Source organism: Salmo salar, chromosome 24 (genome assembly GCF_965601325.2).
Source record: "Salmo salar chromosome 24, fSalSal1, whole genome shotgun sequence".
Taxonomy (NCBI): Eukaryota; Metazoa; Chordata; class Actinopteri; order Salmoniformes; family Salmonidae; genus Salmo; species Salmo salar.
In genome coordinates, this window is record NC_138314.1 from 28,827,630 (window position 1) to 28,846,694 (window position 19,065).

Consider the following 19,065-nt stretch of genomic DNA (forward strand, 5'->3'; position numbering starts at 1 on the left):
TCTTTTCTCAGTTTTTGTGAGCTCTGATATTCACTGTGGTGAGAATGCTACAATTCTTGACCAATTGCTACTTCTCATTAAGAACAGTCGTTGATGAAGCGTGGTTATAGGCTGAGAATTAAAGGATGGAATCAATATGTTGAACCAGTAAATACAGCAAAGAGAATGAGCTTAAAAGATGTGAGGCTCTTGGAAGCTTTCAAGAGTGGCCACAACATGAGTGGAACAGGTTCTGTTATCAGGAAACCCACTGGTTATGCCTCAGTTCATTCACCACTAGTTACATTTTTTCTCAATGCTATTGGTATGATGGTTTTATTGTTTAATCATTCTAATATCAAGTCTTGGTCACTCCTTGGACCTTTTACATAATTGTAGATTAGGCCAAAAAAAAACAAAAAATGCATACTATTCTAGGATATATGCAATGATTATCTTATGCATATCTACATTTTGTCTTTGAAATGCAGTGTGCTTACTTTGTATTCATTTCACATACATCCCAAACCAGATAATAAATAAAGTCCCAATAAATAAAAACATGTTCACACTTTCATGTTTCTGTAAGAGGCAGCTTGGTTTCAGCAGCAGCAGCAAAGCTACTATCCCAGAGTGCAGTCATAGCTTCACTGGCTCTGTCAAAGTCTCTTGTCAGTCTCATATCTGGCAGGTTGTGTCCTTTGCTGGAGAAATTGAGCAAACCCTCTGTTTCCCAGTCTGTAATGCCGGTCTGCCTCCTGGTGGCAACAGTGGGGACTGCACATCCTCCTTGTCAGTGAGCCGGGAGAGGAGAATGTCCACACTCTGTTCTAGAACCCCACTCAGAACCTTCTGCTCCTCCTGAGAGAAGCGCCCCAGAACATGCCGGTCCACTGATGTTTTACCTGATGGTCTGCCAATCCCAACACGCAGTCTGGGCATCACCTGGAGGGCACAAGATAGACAAAGTACTATTCTATCTTGAGAAATAAATGTGTATTTTTACCCTACTCTTACACCCCCCCAGACACCAGTTCCCTTTGACAAACATGACATTTCTCTGGACTGTCTAACACTTTCCCCAAATTTGTCAAAGGGAAATGTCATCTCTCATCTCGTCATAGCTCAATTCCTCCTAATGTGGGAAGGGAGAGAATTTGTCTGTGTGGAAAGCAAGCTACTTACATCTGTCTGCAGACACTCAACACAGGACCGCACACCATTGTGACCCCTGTCAATCAACAACATATAGAAGGAGCACAAAGTTGGGAGGATCACATTGTTGTCAGATAGCATCATTAGTAATGCAGATAACTGGCAGGGAATCAAGTCACCTGGCGCTCCCTCCTTGTTTCATAGCAAGCTTCCCAAGGGCCTTGTCCAAGTCGTCATGAACCAGGAGGAAGTGCTCAGGCTTGATGCTGCATTTGACCGCTTTATTCAAGGTCATTAAAACAAAACAATATCATGAACAATTCATTTTCAGTAGGAATAGCTCACTTTTGTCATAATTCCTCTGACAGTCAAAACTGAAAATTCATAAAACGTCAAAAGACATCAAGAAGACACAAGAATCCTCACCTGCTTTGGCCACGGATACGCCGTTTATGTTCATCAGTAGTCGTGGTCGGAGAAGCACAATTTGGGTGTCCTGGATGTCAGATACGATGACCTCACCGGAAACGTGCCTATCGCCATGTCAGCTTTCAGCTAACCTCAGCCGGGCAGCAAGTGCTTCCAGCACAGCCATGCCCACACTGTGGCGCGAACCGTTCATTCCAGGGTTTCCCACAATCTGCACAAGGACAAGAAATACTTATTTTCCATCTTTGCATATTATATTTCTCTAAACGCCACTGGAGAGTACAGTGATCTCCTCCTACAAGAATGGACTGATTTGTGTACATTTAGCCACACATTTGACCTGATATGAGGGTATTAACTAACAATAATTAAAAACCCTGTCACATGCCCCGAATACAACAGTGAAATGCTTACTTACAAGCCCTTAACCAACAATGCAGTTTTAAGAAAATACCCCCAAAAAAGTAAGAGATAAGAAAAACAAATAATTAAAGAGCAGCAGTAAATAACAGTAGCGGGGCTTTATACAGAGGGTGCCGGTACAGAGTCAATGTGTCAATGTGCAGGGGGCACCGGTGTTGAGGTAATTGAGGTAATTATGTACATGTAGGTAGAGTTATTAAAGTGGCTATGCATAGATAATAACAAAGAGTAGCAGCAGCGTAGGGGGTGGGGGGAGCAATGCAAATAGTCTGGGTAACCATTTGATTAGCTGTTCAGGAGTTTTATGGCTTGGGGGTAGAAGCTGTTTAGAAGCCTCTTGGACCTAGACTTGGCGCTCCAGTACCGATTGCCGTGCGGTAGCAAAATCTGAACGCTGACTGTGAGCCAGGCCTAATTGCCCAACATCAGTGCTAATGCTCTTGTGGCTGAATGGAAGCAAGTCCCTGCAGCAATGTTCCAACATCTAGTGGAAAGCCTTCCCAGAAGAGGAGGCTGTCAAATACACTATATATACAAAAGTATGTGGACAGGTGTATAAAATCGAGCACACAGCCATGCAATCACCATAGACAAATATTGGCAGTAGAATGGCCTTACTGAAGAGCTCAGTGACTCTGTGGCACAGTCATAGGATGCCACCTTTCCAACTAGTCAGTTCAACACATTTCTGCCCTGCTAGAGCTGCTCCGGTCAACTGTAAGTGCTGTTATTGTGAAGTGAAAATGTGTAGGAGCTACAGCGGTTCAGTCGCGAAGTAGTAGCTACACAAGCTCACAGAACGGGACTGCCGAGAGCTAAAGCGTGTAGCGTGTAAAAATCATCTGTCCTCAGTTGCAACACTCACTACCAAGTTGTAAACTGCCTCTGGAAGCAACGTCAGCACAAGAACTGTTAGTCGGGAGCTTCATGAAATGGGTTTCCATGGCCGAGCAGCCGCACACAAGCCTAAGATCACAATGTGCAATGCCAAGCGTCAGCTGGAGTGGTGTAAAGCTCGCCACCATTGGACTCTGGAGCAGTGGAAACGCGTTCCCTGGAGTAATGAATCACGCTTCACCATCTAGCAGTTCGACGGACCAATCTGGGTTTGGCGGATGCCAGGAGAACGCTAACTGCCCCAATGCATAGTGCCAACTGTAAAGTTTGGTGGAGGAGGAATAATGGTCTGGGGCTGTTTTTCATGGTTTGGGCTAGGCCCCTTAGTTCCAGTGAAGGGAAATCTTAGTACTACAGCATACAATGAATGACCTTCTAGACAATTCTGTGCTTCCAACTTTGTGGCAACAGTTTGGGGAAGGCCCTTTCCTGTTTCAGCATGACAATGCCCCCATGCACAAAGCGAGGTCCATACAGAAATGGTTTGTTGAGATTGGTGTGGAAGAACTTGACTGGTCTGCACAGAGCCCTGACCTGCAGCTGAAGGTGGCACAACCAGTTATTGAGTGTAAGGGGGCAATTACTTTTTCACACAGGGGCGACAGGTAGCCTAGTGGTTAGAGCGTTGGGCCAGTAACCGAAAGGTTACTAGATTGAATCCCCGAGCTGACAAGGTAAAAATCTGTCGTTCTGCCCCTGAACAAGGCAGTTAACCCACTGTTCCTAGGTCGTCATTGTAAATAAGAATTTGTTCTTAACCGACTTGCCTGGTTAAATATAAAATATTAAAAAACTTTTTCACACAGGGGAATTGGGTGTTGCATAACTTTGTTAATTAAATAAACAAGCAGATTTTTTTAACTCAGGTTACCTATATCTAATATTAGGTTTTGGTTGAAGAGTCAGTACCAAACATATGCAAAAAAAGAGAAAATCAAGGCTCTGTACCTAGGGAGGTGATAGCTAGTAGGCTAAGGCAGGGTTTCCCAAACTCAGTCCTGGGGGCGCCCCCTGGGTGCACGTTTTGGTTTTTGCCCTAGCACTACACAGCTGATTCCAATAATCAAAGCTTGATGATGAGTTGGTTATTTGAAGAAAATTTAAAAAAACGTGCACTACTGTGGACTGTCTGCATCTGGCCATGACTATTGTTATACCCACTGAGTGGCTGGACCCGCGCTTTTATAGGCTTTGCCTGGGGACCAAAAAGGATGTCATAGACATGATCTATTTACTTTAAAATAGAAACAGTGTTCTGTTTCTTTGGCTAACCCAATAAACCCTGGTAGAAAAGAAAAGAAAAAAAAAATCACTCAGGGATTTAACTAGTCTAGTCATTACAAAATATATCCCAGTTTTCTCAAACTCAACTCTGGCCCTCGAAGCCAGTTCCACTTCTTTAAAAAAAATTGTTCCTCTCTAATCAGGATCTAGACCTGGGACACTATGTGGGTGCAATTAATTATCACGATTTCAAAGGAGACTGCGTGAATCAGGCCTTCATGGTTGAATTGCTGCAAAGAAACTACTACTAAAGGACACAAGAAGAAGAGACTTGCTTGGGCCAAGAAACACGAGCAATGGACATTAATCCGGTGGAAATCTGGCCTTTGGTCTGATGAGTCCAAATATGAGATTTTTGGTTCCAACCGCTGTGTCTTTGTGAGACACAGAGTAGGTGAACGGATGATCTCCGCATGTGTGGTTCCCACCGTGAAACATGGAGAAGGAGGTGTGATGCTGCTTTACTGGTGACACTGTCTGATTTATTTAGAATTCAAGGCACACTTAACCAGCATGGCTACCACAGCATTCTGCCACGATACGCCATCCCATCTGGTTTGTGCTTAGTGGGACTATCATTTGTTTTTCAACAGGACAATGACCCAAAACCCACCTCCAGGCTGTGTAAGGGCTATTTGACCAAGAAGGAGAGTGATGGAGTGCTGCTTCAGATTAAGAAATAATATTACATCTTTTGACTAGGTAAACCACTACATTTAATTTCCATTTAGATAAATTGTAATAATAATATTAGTCAATATTTATAAACAGTTAATAATGCGATGTTTGCAAAACTGTAGGCTACTGTGAACAACATGTACAGCATCTGATGCGCCCTACTGACACACTGTCCGCTGTGGTACTACATTGTCGCCTACAACGTTACGAGCATTGTTACATTATTATATTGTAGTGATGGGCTGCTATGCCAACAGCAACATTTTAACTAGTAGTAGGCCTACGATTATTACATATCAAGCTCTGTGAGCAAGACAAGTGGTTGCAGAGCACTAGACCAGAAGACATTTGTGCAGCAATGCATTCTTGAATATTTCACTTACCAGCCTCCGACGAGCATTTGTGTGGACTCCTGCTCCAATGTCCATTATTGGTGCAAAGTGTTCAGTCAGCAACCCTCGGTTTATCAGTTTCGATAAAAGTCGTTTCATTGTAACAAAGTCCAACAGCGTTTTGAAAAACTGTGACACACAATACCAAAGTTTACCAGCAACAGTGACGTGTCTCATGAGTGCAAAAAAGGGAACGTCATAAACACTTGAATCTTCGTAAACTTCATTGTTGTGTCAATAGCCTACTGTCTGTGACCACCAACATCTCAGATTAAATCATGTACTCCTCACATTTCACTTCAGTTACAAACAAACCTATTTGAAATGTTTATGGCTTTGGATTTATCAATACAATTGTGAAAACAAAATAAGAAACGTTGGAAAAGAGTAGATCTGTTACTGAACTAGACCTTCCATGCAACTTCGACATTAGTCAAAGAGACTGGTGGCCAGAAAAGTGAGAGGGTTCATTGTGACCAACGTCTGGTCCTTTTAAGCGTACCGCCACCTAGCTAGGAGGTTTATAAATGCACGTAAACACGCTCATAGAAAATGCACAGTGTAATAGTGATTTTTTACCTTTCAGCCTTGTGTAACTTTATGTACTGGAATTATATTTCACTTCTAGGCCATTGAAACAAATGATGATGGTGATGATGATGATATGCCTATATGTGCATGCAGCCTACAGTAGTACATGAGGTAAATCAAGAAAAGTTCAACAAAATGTTGCACCAAAATCATATTTTTTGTCTGGAAAATGTTTTTCTTGATCACAAAATTAAGTTGACTGGCTCTTTTATCTGAATATGGAGTTATATCAGTTTATTGATGAAAAGGTATTGTGACACAAGGGTTATCATTTGTTCAGTTTGTGTCTGGAGGGATAGACCACGTGCACATTGGAGTTTAAAGTTCTCACATCTAGAGTTCTTCTATCTCAGGGGTCTGTCTCAACCGGGTAGCAGGGTATGGCATCAGGGACAGGCTGGCATCTCTCCACCACAGCATTGATCTCCCCCACCTTCACACCATCATAAGTCCCTGTGATGGTGGTCCAGTGGGTGTCTCCGTTATGGTAGGTCCGGCTCAGCCTACCCGTGAAGGGGATGTCGGCGGTCATCTTCCTGCCCTCCATCCGCACGGCACAGGAGTGGTTGGGAGGGACCAGCAGCTCCACAGAGATGGAGTGGCTGATAGACTCCACCATGGTGGTTCCCTCTGAGAAGCTCACTGTCTGCTCCTTGGTGAAGTCCACGGTGCCTGGGCTGATAATGGGCACCTTGGCTGTCATGGTGGTGGAGCTGTTGCGGCTCTCCCTGCCGATGTCCCAGGTCTTCTCCACAGTGCTGGTCTTCTCCAGCAAGACCTTCTTCTCCACACTGCTGCACTCCAGGTTGGTGACCCTGACAAACTGCATGGCCTCAGGAGGGTGGTTGAACAGCTCGATCTGGTCGATGGCGTACTCCACGTGAGATATGTGCTGGCTGTAGGTGTCCCTGTTGATGGCCAGGACCTGGTATCTCTTGTACCAGTACTCATCGCCCTCCCAAGGCAGGAAGAAGGCTTTATGTTGGGTCACAACCTTTCCCAGACCGTATTTGTTCTTGCCGACGTATATCTCAACACCTTGGCAGGTCTTGACAGCATGTTGGGGGACAGCACCGTATTCCTCCTCGATCCACTCCACAAACTCAAAGTTGTCCACATTGACCAGGACTTCGAACTTGGTGGATGAATGCTCCTTGTCAGCGTAGGGGTACTGGCAGAAACGGCCTTTGCTTGCGGTATAGAAGCCAGCTTCGCAGTTGACTTTGCAGATGTAGTCATGTCGTTCGGTGTAACCGTTGTAGATGCCCACAGCACCATTAGGGAGGGACCCTTCCCATTTTACCCATTTAAGGTTGGCGTTCTCCCCATACATAAACAGGGAATCGGGGAACTGGGGTTCTAGATCTGAGGTCTCTGTCAGTGTGGATGGACTGTGGATGTCCAGATCAGGGACCACATCTTCCAGCAGAGGGTTGAGCCAGGGCTCTGTGATGAGGTAGAGAAAGCAAAGGTCATAGGTTGCAATGGAGTATCTTTTATGTTGAAATCTAACTTATATGGATTCATTCACTCATTATTGATGAGTTAGTTAAGAAGCTGAGATTAAAAATGGGCTTCTATAGAAAAAGGTCCTGCCTCTCGCTGAATAGTAGAAAGCAGATTATTCAGTCGACATTGCTATTGGTCCTAGACTATGGCAACCTTATCTGTTTGAGCGCAACTGCCACTTCATTAAAGCCATTAGATGCAGTTTAGCATAGCCCACTGAGCTTTATTACGAGCGACAATTTTAGTACTCATCACTGCATTCTCTACCAGAAAGTTGGTTGGTCCTCTTTGATGTCACGTAGGTTGATACATTGCTGTGTTTTCATTTATAAAGCCCTTTTACAAAAAGTCCCACTCTACAGAACATCTTTACTAAACTTTAGACATACGAGTTACCACGCCCGTTCTCAGGGATGGATAACTCTGGAAATATCGTTGGTCTCTACTTAGTTAGATAAATCAGCTATTAGTTTTATTGCACCTTATTTGTGGAACGATCTTCAACATGTTCTTAAATTTGATGTTTTGGTGCCTCTTTTGTATTTATATTTTGTGTTTATATTGATGCATTTTGTATTTATATTGATGTGTGTATTTTCTGTAATTTATGTAATTCAGAGCTCATCTGTAAAATAGACCTTGGTCTTAGTATGACTCCCTGGTAGAGAATATTCAGACAAAATGTTTACACTATGAGACCCAGTTGAAGGTTTTTGATCAACGTGTTTGTGTAATAGGCTGTAATACATGGGAGAATGGTGGGAGGCGCTATAGCAGGACGAGCTCATTGTAATGGCTGGAATGGTATTAATGGAACAGAGTCTAACATGTAGTTTCCATAGGTTTGATGTGTTTGATACCGTTCCATTTATTCCATTCCAGCCATTACACTGAGCCTGTCCTCCTATAGCTCCTCCCCCCAGCCTCCTCTGGTGTAATATAATCAGACTCACTGCTGGGTGCATCCTGCCCCTCCTCCAGCTGAGAGGTGTAGAGCAGGGGGTCAGAGAGGAAGACTGGGCTGCAGAGCTGCAGCACTGCCAGGATGACCAGGAAAGTCAGCCTCATCTAGCAACAAGCGCACGCACAAACACACACACACACACACACACACACACACACACACACACACACACACACACACACACACACACCCACACACACACACACACACACACACACACACACACACACACACACACACACACACACACACACACACACACACACACACACACCACAGTCACATCAGTTTACCTATCTCAGATGACATTAGCAGAGTGCTACCCTGTGCATTTTTAACATTCACCACCTTCAATCTGGATAATGCTCAGTGTTCCTTGTTGCTGGAATTTCCATATAAGTATCCATGCGTTCCCCCATCTACAGTATTTCAGACACTTCATTGAATATACTTCAGTATATTGCTGATGGACTGAATACATTAAGATGCTCATTTGTAGTTCTTGCCTATCATTTACTAAAGAGAATTGGCTTCTGAAATCACAAAAAAACTGCCTCTCCAGCTTAGTAAAAAATCGAACATTTGAAATGGCATTGATTGTTTTATGTTCCATGAAGCAGATGCACAATACAGTAAATCCTGATATTAGTATTCTGCACAGAGCTAACAGTAATATAACATTTTATACACATAGGTTGATGTAAAGAAGCTGTTTTACCTTGACAGGTTCCTCCTCCAGTGGCGTGATCTGCAGCCCCTTGCTACGTTTTAAACCTCCCTGCAGGATAATTGCCCCCAATAAAGTAGCCAGCACTACAGTGAGTGGCCCCATGCCCATTGGTCTAGTACTCTTACTATATAAGAGTCCTCTGCTGTTACTTCCGCCCCATTACTTTTGCTGTACAGTGCTTATTGTTTTAATGATTCAAAAAGTAAAGTGAAGGACACTGCACTAAACAGATACAACTAGAGAAAAAACATTCAAGAGGGAGCTGGTCAACACAAAACAGATCTCCAACGTGCCACAAAGGACAAGGGGCAGCTAACGCAAGGAGAGACAACACCAAAAAGGCCCAACCACCACTCACCCCTACCCCACACTGCACCAACATATGTGGCTGCCGGATCGGCCTCTACAGCCATATGAAGACCCACAAATAGAAGACCCCATTGAGGACAGTCATACTCGACTCGAGTGATCTCCGATGATGATGATAATAATCATTTGACTATGTAGTTTTGGTGCTCTTGCAGTGGTTGTGTAAGTAATGATTGAGATGATACCTTTCTAACCCATTACAGCAGTCAATATGAGCTTTTATATCCCTGGACAGGATCTACCGGGAATCACGTACAATGTCTAAGAACAAAATCACATTGCATAAGAAAGGCTTTGGTATTGTGATGCGAGTGAGGTTGTTCTTGGTAAGCAGAGACAAAGAACACAGTGGTAATATCCTTTAGAGTCCTCTGTTATCGATTATTTCAGAGTCTATCGCCATTATCACAATAACTATTACCTCGCAGCAACACAACAGATAATATTGTTGACCCTGTCCGGATGAATTGCTCTGATTGGTTAAACCTAGTGATGATCACAAGGGTCAAAGCCATCTCTATAAGTCCATGAACAGATAGCTGTTATCAGTTCCTTTATCATGGTAGATTGAAAACAATGTTCCTCTGCAGATAATAAAATAGGACAGACAGTGTAAAGGTCTTTACATTGATAGAATGTCTTTGATCACTCATTATCACCGCACTTGTCGACACATTTATATCAATTACACATGAACTGCTCTTCTGGGACAATAAAGATTTATTGAATGAAATCATGCTATTATGCTCACAACTAAATAGTGCTTCCTAATCAAATGATGGAAAGGCCATGTTTGTGCTGTGTCTGTGTATCATTTCACAGGACTGCAGGTCATTGAGATAAGGCTGTCTGATATTTCAGGACAGTCTGCGCAGCTCTAGATGCTTTTTATCTCTGTTATCACTCTGTTTGCTTAATCAGGTTAATAATCCTCATCTTATCTTCAATATATCAGTTCTTCCCTACTGGTAAGATGATGGGATGCACAACAACAAGAAGCTTCTGAACTATGTCCAATGTGCATTATTTTGTCATAGTGGGATGTTGACTGTCAAGGACAAGAGAGAGAGAGACAGAGACAGAGGGAGAGAGACAGTGAGAGAGAGAGAGAGAGACAGAGACAGAGGGAGAGAGACAGTGAGAGAGAGAGAACGCATAAAAGAGAGAAAGACTGGCTTACATTTCAGATGATTTTAATAATGAAACAATAATACAAATGAAAAGAAGAGAAAGTGACATCTCCCCATTCCTCCTCTTTCTTCTACCATGCCAGTCCGTGACAGCCCTGAGAGAGTTAGAGTGAGTGTTGTAATTTATGAGTGTCATAAAGGAGCTATATAAGCCTGGAGAACCAACAGGTTCACTGCTCCCTGGGGGAACACTGTGAGGGTGTGTGCATTTAGGGCACTATTTCACTATCTGAAATGATACAGTATGTTTCTGTTCAATGGAGCCTACGTCAAAACTGGCAGAAACAATAAGGAATGGGAGTTTGACAGCAATGTCATGTTGAGTTAATGTGAATTTGTGTAACATTATAGTTATAACTATAGTCCTTGAATGTTTCCTAATATTTATCTTTTCCCTGGTCTTCCTCAGATGAAGCTGCCGGTCTTGGTGGTCATCTCACTGCTGCACTTGGGACAGTCCTGTGCCCAGGCTGCAGAGCCCCCTCCACACAGCCTCTGGGACATACTGTAGTGAGGAAGAGCTCCCTGAGACGGAAGGGTAAATTAAAATACATTTGTATACTTCTCTAATTTGATATACTCCTTTAATTCAGTCAATCCCTGCTTTTGACCTCTTAGAAAGGAAAACAGAAAACATTCAAAAGGTCATTCAAGGCAAGTTGTTTCAATGCAACAAAAGTAGGTGCATATTGTGACACTGTTTTATTCTGCCTTCTAGTGTCCCTCTTGAACCCAGTACTGGAAGGTAGGGTCCCCCCTCTGAACAGTATAGGTCCAGTCCAGGGCCCACTGACCCCTCCTGAGTTTGAGGACGAACAGAAGCCTGCTCCATTCATGTTCGGGGACAATGTCAGTGGGTGGCAGGTAGCCTAGTGGTTAGAGTGTTGGACCAGGAACTGAAAGGTTGCTAGATCGAAATCCTGAGCTGACAAGGTCAAAATCAGTTGTTCTGCCCCTAAACAAGGCAGTTAACCCACTGTTCCTAGGCTGTCATTGTAAATAAGAATTTGTTCTTAACTGACTTGCCTAGTTAAATAAATGTTACATATTTTTTAATATTTTGTTTTTACATCTCAACTTGCAGTGGCTGAGCTGGAATGGTTCTCTCCTCACTGTAGCTGTGGGCATCTACAACAGCTACACCGAACGCACAGACTACATCTGCAAATATAACTGTGAAGCCGGCTTCTTCACAAGGGCCCTTACTACCAATACCCCTACAGTGACAGAGAGTACTACGTTCGAGATTCTGACCAACAGGAACCACTTTGAATATGTGGAGTGAAAAGAGGACTCACACGGCGCGGTGCCCAGACTCAGTCAGAACGTGCTCCGGAATGGGCATCTAGGTGGAGAAGAACAAGTACGGCTTGGGGAGGTGGTCCCTCAGTTCGAGGCCTTCTTCCTGCCCTGGGAGGGTGATGAGTACTGGTACAAGAGCTACCAGGTCCTGACCATCAACAGAGACGCCTACAGCCAGCACATCTCCCACGTCAAGTACGGCATCGATGAGGTGGAAATATTCCACTACCCTCCAAGACCATGCGCATTTCCGGCAACACCAACAACGAGTGCCAGATGGTGGTGAAGACGGTGACCATCTCCAAAACATCAGAGGATGAGAGTACCTGGAACATCGGACATACCACCATGCTGGGCATCACCACCGGCATCACAGCCAAGATCCCCCTGACTGGCTCCAGAGGGGTGGAGTTCAATGGGGAGAAGACCCTACAGTTCAACAGGGGCACCACTATGGTGGCGGCCCACAGCCACTCGGTGTCTGTGGAGCTCAAGGTGCCACCCAACCACTCCTGTACCATGTACATGGAAGGCCGCAAGATCACCACAGACATTCCCTTCACAGCCAGGCTGAGCCGTACATATGGCAACGGAGAGACCCAGTATCTCTGGGGTGTACGATGCGGTTCAGATCGGAGAGATCCGGGCCGTGGTGAACCGCTGTGAGCCTGTCGTAGACGCCAAGCCCTGTCCTTAAGACTAATATCATCCAAACAAACTCTAAATCTAAATCTACATACATCTACACTCACACTGTAAGTATACAGTCTGCTGTATACTGTATGTCACAATCTATATTATCAACTACTCCCTAGGTTATACCAACACTGATTAATGTGACACATGTAGCACATTTTACACAAGTATTGTACAGTTTGTGGTTCCTGGTCAGGTGTAAACAACGAAGCAATGGCAAAACTGACTACTCTGATTATTGTGTTCAATTCTTTTTTCACAATTTATGTCTAAGAAATTAAATGACAGAAAATACAGAATGTGCCTGTTTTGAAATGTATGCTCTCAAAAAATAAATGTGTACATATATTGCACTTTCTAATTGAATTCCTTTTTATTGCCTTTTTATCTACAGCATGGAACCATATTGGATTTTTTTTCAATCACTTGTGCAATTTTCAAAGGTATGTGGTACATGTTCACAACTCTAAGCATGGCTCATGTTTCAAAACTAAACACATTTTCAATTGACTGAGTACAACCAACTAATTCACACTTCACTGCACCAAATCACTCTTTCAATTTGAATACATATTCAATCAAAGTATCTGCTTTCCAAAATGCAATATTCACTTTATTTTTGATACAATTTTCTCGTAATTTGTTAACAACACAATTAACTATCACTTAAAACTTCTTAAGGACAGACGTTCCGCTAGCGGAATGCCTCACCAATATCCAATGGTAGAGCGTGGCGCGAAATACAAATACCTCAAAAATGCTATAACTTCAATTTCTCAAACATATGACTATTTTACACCATTTTAAAGACAAGACTCTCGTTAATCGAACCACATTGTCCGATTTCAAAAAGGCTTTACAGCGAAAGGAAAACATTAGATTATGTCAGGAGAGTACCCTGCCAAAAATAATCACTCAGCCATTTTCAAAGCAAGCATATATGTCACAAAAACCAAAACCACAGCTAAATGCAGCACTAACCTTTTATGATCTTCATCAGATGACACTCCTAGGACATTATGTTATACAATACATGCATGTTTTGTTCAAACAAGTTCATATTTATATCAAAAACCAGCTTTTTACATTAGCATGTGATGTTCAGAACTAGCATACCCACCGCAAACTTCCGGTGAATTTACTAAATTACTCATGATTAACGTTCACAAAATACATAACAATTATTTTAAGAATTATAGATACAGACCTCCTTTATGCAATCGCGGTGTCAGATTTTAAAATAGCTTTTCGGCGAAAGCACATTTTGCAATATTCTGAGTACATAGCCCGGCCATCACGGCTAGCTATTTTGACACCCACCAAGTTTGTGACAACCTAAACTCAGAATTACTATTAGAAAAATTGGATTACCTTTGCTGTTCTTTGTCAGAATGCACTCCCAGGACTTCTACTTCAACAACAAATGCTGTTTTGGTTCCAAATAATCCATAGTTATATTTAAAAAGCTCCGTTTTGTTCGTGCGTTCAGGTCACTATCCGAAGGGTGACGCGCAAATTCTAAATATTCCATTACCATACTTCGAAGCATGTCAAACGCTGTTTAAAATCAATTTTTATGCTATTTTTCTCGTACAATAGCGATAACATTCCAACCGGGCGATGTTGTATTCATTCAAAGGCTGAAAGAAAAAAATGGAGAATTCTCGTGAACGCGCCTCTCAGTCTCACTGTTCCCAGGCTGACCACTAACAAATTCTCCTGCTGTTCTTCGCCCAGAGACAACAGACACCCCATTCCACTTTCTGGCGCCTTCTGAGAGCCAATGGAAACCTTAGAAAATGTCACGTTACAGCACAGATGCTGTATTTTCGATAGAGATGCTACAGAAGGACAACAAATTGTCAGACAAGGCACTTCCTGTATGGAATCTTCTCAGGTTTTGGCCTGCCATATGAGTTCTGTTATACTCACAGACACCATTCAAACAGTTTTAGAAATGTTAGAGTGTTTTCTATCCAAATCTACTAATTATATGCAGATTCTAGTTTCTGGGCAGGAGTAGTAACCAGATTAAATCGGGTACGTTTTTTATCCGGCCGTGAAAATACTGCCCCCTATCCCAAACAGGTTAATGAAACTGCTCAAAATGGATAACTACTGAACCAAAATGATGTAGAGCCTTGTTAACATATATAGTTCTAAAACTGCTGAACACTGTACATTTCTAAATTTGTATCTCATAAAATGTATGAATTTGACATCAATTTATGTTGGAAGGTAAAAACAAATCGTATATGGATGTGGCTGTAAATACTACATCATCATTCTCCATCAGCCAGTGTGGACAAAGTGGAAATAGTCTTTGTGCTTTGTGCTACTATTTGGAATTATAGTGTAGTGTACAATGCACTGCTGAAATACATGGGTTGTATATAACAATATATTCCACTCATCTGAATTCCATTGATACACTGTAAGCAGATGAATTTCAAGCAGAAAGACAGGAGATACCTTATCAGTTAACAAGTCAATAAAAAAAAGGTGATTTGGCATACTTTACCGTGCTATGTTTTTACAGTAGCCAACTGCTTTACAATACAACTATTTCTGATGATTTGTCCTAAGTGTGTACTATATAAGGATAATGAAACTGTTAGACTGTTAAACAGTATTTCTCAACATGCTCACAATCTGCCATTGGATAGAAATGATATCAAATAAATTGCAAGTTACAGTCAAATACTGTATGGAAAATGATATTACCATGTATTATTCTTTCTTTTCAGCACTTCAAAAAGGACAATTTTGAAATGTGTATGTTGTATTTTTTGCTATTGGATAAAATGGTGAATGAATTAATGTTTTTTTTTGCACAATCAAAGATTCTGAACATAAGATAGGGGGCATTACATTTGTTTTCAGTTTAGAGTTTTGTAGTCAGAGTTTTGAAAATATACCACATCTGAAAATGTGCCAAAGTGATTGAAAAAAACTTTATTTGTGATCTCATAACAGCTCATAACATTGCCTCCATTGCCATAATAGAACAGTAGGGGGCAGCAACAGATAATGGCTTTCAGAGATAAGTAGTACATTTTTACATTTTAGTCATTTAGCAGACACTCTTATCCAGAGCGACTTACAGTAGTCAATACATACATTTCACTTCATACAGTTTTTTTTCTTCTCCATACTGGCCCCCCGTGGGAATCGAACACACAACCCTGGCATTGCAAACACCATGCTCTACCAACTGAGCCACAGTTGTAGACCTCGGTGTGTGTGTGTGTGTGTGTGTGTGTGTGTGTGTGTGCGCGCGTGTGTGTTTATACGGTTGTGTGTATGTGTGTGTGTGTGTGTGTGTGTGTGTGTGTGTGTGTGTGTGTGTGTGTGTGTGTGCGTGCGTCTGTGTGTGTGCTTGGAAGTGTGTGTGTGTGTGTGTGTGTGTGTGTATAAGTGTGTGTGTGTGCTTGGAAGTGTGTGTGTGTGCTTGCGTGTGGACTTGGAAGTGTGTGTGTGTGTATCCTCTCCAAAGAGACCTGACTGTCTTTGCTCGTTCTATTACAGTATCAATAAGCACTAACTTCTTACTGCGACCATATACTATGTCTGAGAAGAGAGGTGGATCAGGGTTCTCCATGAAAGCTGTGTATTCACCTGCCCCCATCGCAATGTTGCTATTGACAGTTATTGACAGTTATAGACTAGTGCTTTCTTAGACTAGTGCTTTCTTAGAGATGGTCTGTACAGTAGAAAGGACTGTGATGTTGTTAATGTGACGGCCAGTCTCTCAGTCTCTCAGTATAAAACCTCTAGTCTAGAGGAGTGGACCTGCAGCCTCCTCCCTACACTGTGACTGCACTTACCAGTGAGATGAATAAAAGATGCCCTACTGTATGCCCTCTGTTCTCCCCCTCTCTCATGGCTGAGATGAGACGCTCCAGTAATTCTCCTTCATGTGGAATAATGGCCGAGGTGTGCTCTGTATCACTCTGCATCCTCTCCCCTCGTGGATTGTGTAAGGGGGGGCCAGGTCTGGTCTCTGCAGCCGTTGGAATGGGAATGATGCTGTGAATCGGATGTGTGTAGCTTGTGTGACGTAACGCTACCACTGTAACTCAGAACTATAGATTTGAGATGATTCCTGATAATAGGCCACTCTCAATCCTTTTGAAATGGATACTTTTTTGTATTTTCTAGATTTTCTAAAGATCAGAATGTAGATTAGAGAATTTCTCAAAGAACTCAAAGTTGTTTTGGAATTGACTTGTGTCTTGCTCTAACACTCTTTTAGTTTCCTATGTGAATCTCTGTCCATCAACTAGTAGTGTGGTCTGATTGGCCAGATAAAGCTCCAATGTAGATGACATAGGTGAGTGAACACTTCCAGCTAGATGACCATATAATTGTATGCAGGGACAAGGCAGAAGGCTTCTTCAGACTTCTTCATTACTGTATAACTTATAAAGAGATGGTTTTAATGAGACTTCTTCATTACTGTATAACTTATAAAGCCACAGTTTTAATGAGACTTCTTCATTACTGTATAACTTATAAAGCCATGCTAGTTTTAATGAGACCATAACAGTAGAATGAATGATCCAAGTGTCCATGGATTTCACTTAGCTTGATATTTAGCGAACTCCATGACAGAAGCTAAAGCAAGGGGCTATAGCAGTACACAAGTAGACTACAAATGCATGATGGGGTGGGCATGCCCTGAGCTTGTGAAGTGAGCGTTACTACAGCAATACTTGGAACGGTACTGGAGCGAAATTGGAGTGGGCGAGAAGGCAGACGCTCCAGCCATTGGGAACCTCGCTCCATCCTCCAGTCAAATCGGGCACGCTCCGCTCTTTGCTCCACTCCAGCTCCGCTCACATACTCTGGTCCCGCTCAATACATACACACATAAACTCGCACACACACACACATACCTGCGAACGTGCACACACCCATATACACACACATGCGCACATGCACATGTACAGACACACACAAAAACAATTTCCTGGGCCAATTAAATTAACAATTATATCCACAAACAAGTAAGTTCACTGCGACTAAACATTGCGACAAACTCTGTGAACCTGAAACTTGTATCTGTTACGCTTTGATCCTTACAGAATCTTACATTAATTATACCAATACAAGAATGCATGTGACTGCTGTTCTGCTTCCCAACTGTGCAGCCAAATACCTTTAGGAGAGGTGGCATCTGTGTCCGCTATGGCTACAGTATACTGTAGTTCAGTGAGCACACAGAAGATAAGTGCTTATTGTCACACCACAGAAACTAAGCTGCCTTGTTCTCCATGAAATATCAGCCTGGTCTCATAGACTCGACGTAACATAGTAAATGTAAATCCGGGACACTCAGATTAGTATAATATGTTATTTTTGGTATGGTTACATAAGATAGATGGTTACTAACGTGAGCTAGCAGGAATTTTAACTGGCCAGGTCACAGATAGAGCAATGAGATAGATATTTCACTGAATGTATAAATGTGAAGCTGCAAAATATGGTTGTGAGAGGAAGAGACCAGTGGCTGGCAGTGGTAGAAGATGGAACGAGATGGATTTTGGCCGACATTCTACAAATGTTCTCAGCGATTAAACATACAATTTTCTGTTCCCAAAACCAGAATATGTTACGAACAGAGTGGACTAACTTTTGTAGATTTTACCTTTTGCCAAAGTTTTTTTTTTTAATCCGTTGTTCAGAAGTAGTGCAAAGATGAATTGAGTTATTGCACATGTTCACTTCATAGAGTAAGTTATAAAAAATCTTTGGCCAGGTCATATTGAAAGCTAGCTAGCTAGCAATAACATATCAAACTTGTAATTTTGTTTGCTTGACTAGCTAGCTAGCTAATGGCCAATGCCATGGCAAGCAAGTTACGAATTAAACTAGCTAGCTAGCCTGCTATGGTAGCAACAACGCTAACCTTCAGCTAGCTAGCTAACATTACCAAGCTAAATACATGGCTCTGAGTCTGGGGTAACGTTAGTCTCAGCATGGTGAGGGTGAATACAGGGGCGAAAATCTGATATCAACTTTGGAGGGGACAATTACATGAAATTTTCTCAAGAGCAATTCCTGAGGGGGACACCAAAAGTAGTGCTGTAACACATAGCCTACATTGTAATAGGGTAAATGTATATTGAGGAACCAAAGAAATAAGGTGTTTGCCGTACTCCTAACTACCGGTTCCCAAAACTACACAACTAATCACAACAGCAATACCATTGCCTTTAACAAATCTTAGTTCAGTCACCAGTTTAAGTTGAAAGTGGGGGTATCCATGGCATTTTCCAATTATGTTCCTATTTTACAAGTAAAAAACATTGAGAACCTTTCATAATGTTGCCAAACAAAGACTCAACAAACTTACCTGAGACTCCCTGTCTCTGCAAGTCTGTCCCTGCATATCTGTCCCCAACTCTGCTGTCTGTGTGCCATCTGTTGCCTGCTCTGCCTAATGACATCATTGTGAAACATTTCCATTAGAAT

The 19,065-nt window shown here is 42.3% G+C and overlaps 3 protein-coding genes across 5 annotated transcripts; 1 reads left to right on the top strand and 2 right to left on the bottom strand.

The window, feature by feature from the left end:
• Positions 1-296: 296 nt before the first annotated feature.
• Positions 297-5,780, bottom strand: LOC106585405 (putative peptidyl-tRNA hydrolase). Its single transcript, XM_014171559.3, has 5 exons — positions 5,229-5,780; positions 1,561-1,774; positions 1,314-1,413; positions 1,165-1,210; positions 297-924 (listed from the first exon to the last, which is right to left on the bottom strand). The coding sequence occupies exons 2-5, from the start codon at positions 1,592-1,594 to the stop codon at positions 658-660; spliced, it is 447 nt and encodes a 148-aa protein (XP_014027034.1). The 5' UTR covers positions 1,595-1,774; positions 5,229-5,780; the 3' UTR covers positions 297-657.
• Positions 5,781-6,047: 267 nt separating this feature from the next.
• Positions 6,048-9,313, bottom strand: LOC106585404 (natterin-3). The gene is made up of 3 exons (XM_014171558.3): positions 9,020-9,313; positions 8,291-8,405; positions 6,048-7,274 (listed from the first exon to the last, which is right to left on the bottom strand). Exons 1-3 carry the CDS (start codon positions 9,137-9,139, stop codon positions 6,178-6,180), a joined length of 1,332 nt encoding a protein of 443 aa, XP_014027033.1. The 5' UTR covers positions 9,140-9,313; the 3' UTR covers positions 6,048-6,177.
• A 1,468-nt stretch (positions 9,314-10,781) lies between these two features.
• Positions 10,782-15,306, top strand: LOC106585406 (natterin-3). Of its 3 annotated transcripts, XM_014171561.3 has the most exons (3): positions 10,782-11,128; positions 11,309-11,335; positions 11,675-15,306. In XM_014171561.3, the coding sequence occupies exon 3, from the start codon at positions 12,133-12,135 to the stop codon at positions 12,556-12,558; it is 426 nt and encodes a 141-aa protein (XP_014027036.1). In that variant the 5' UTR covers positions 10,782-11,128; positions 11,309-11,335; positions 11,675-12,132; the 3' UTR covers positions 12,559-15,306. The 3 variants fall into 3 exon arrangements, with proteins under 3 accessions (XP_014027036.1, XP_045562689.1, XP_045562688.1); XM_045706733.2 differs by having other exon boundaries at positions 10,782-11,335; XM_045706732.2 differs by lacking the exon at positions 11,309-11,335.
• The last annotated feature ends 3,759 nt before the right edge of the window (positions 15,307-19,065 follow it).

Excerpts from the sequence above, each read along its gene's own strand:
- LOC106585406 (XM_045706733.2), top strand. The coding sequence starts at position 12,133 with ATGCGCATTTCCGGCAACACCAACAACGAGTGCCAGATGGTGGTGAAG.
- LOC106585404 (XM_014171558.3), bottom strand. The coding sequence starts at position 9,139 with ATGGGCATGGGGCCACTCACTGTAGTGCTGGCTACTTTATTGGGGGCA. Across the intron at positions 8,406-9,019 it reads TGGAGGAGGAACCTGTCAAG|ATGAGGCTGACTTTCCTGGT; the intron begins GTAAAACAGCTT and ends GCTTGTTGCTAG. Across the intron at positions 7,275-8,290 it reads GGGGCAGGATGCACCCAGCA|AGCCCTGGCTCAACCCTCTG; the intron begins GTGAGTCTGATT and ends ACCTCATCACAG.
- LOC106585405 (XM_014171559.3), bottom strand. The coding sequence starts at position 1,594 with ATGAACATAAACGGCGTATCCGTGGCCAAAGCAG. Across the intron at positions 1,211-1,313 it reads AAACAAGGAGGGAGCGCCAG|GGGTCACAATGGTGTGCGGT; the intron begins GTGACTTGATTC and ends GTTGATTGACAG. Across the intron at positions 925-1,164 it reads TTGAGTGTCTGCAGACAGAT|GTGATGCCCAGACTGCGTGT; the intron begins GTAAGTAGCTTG and ends TGTGCCCTCCAG.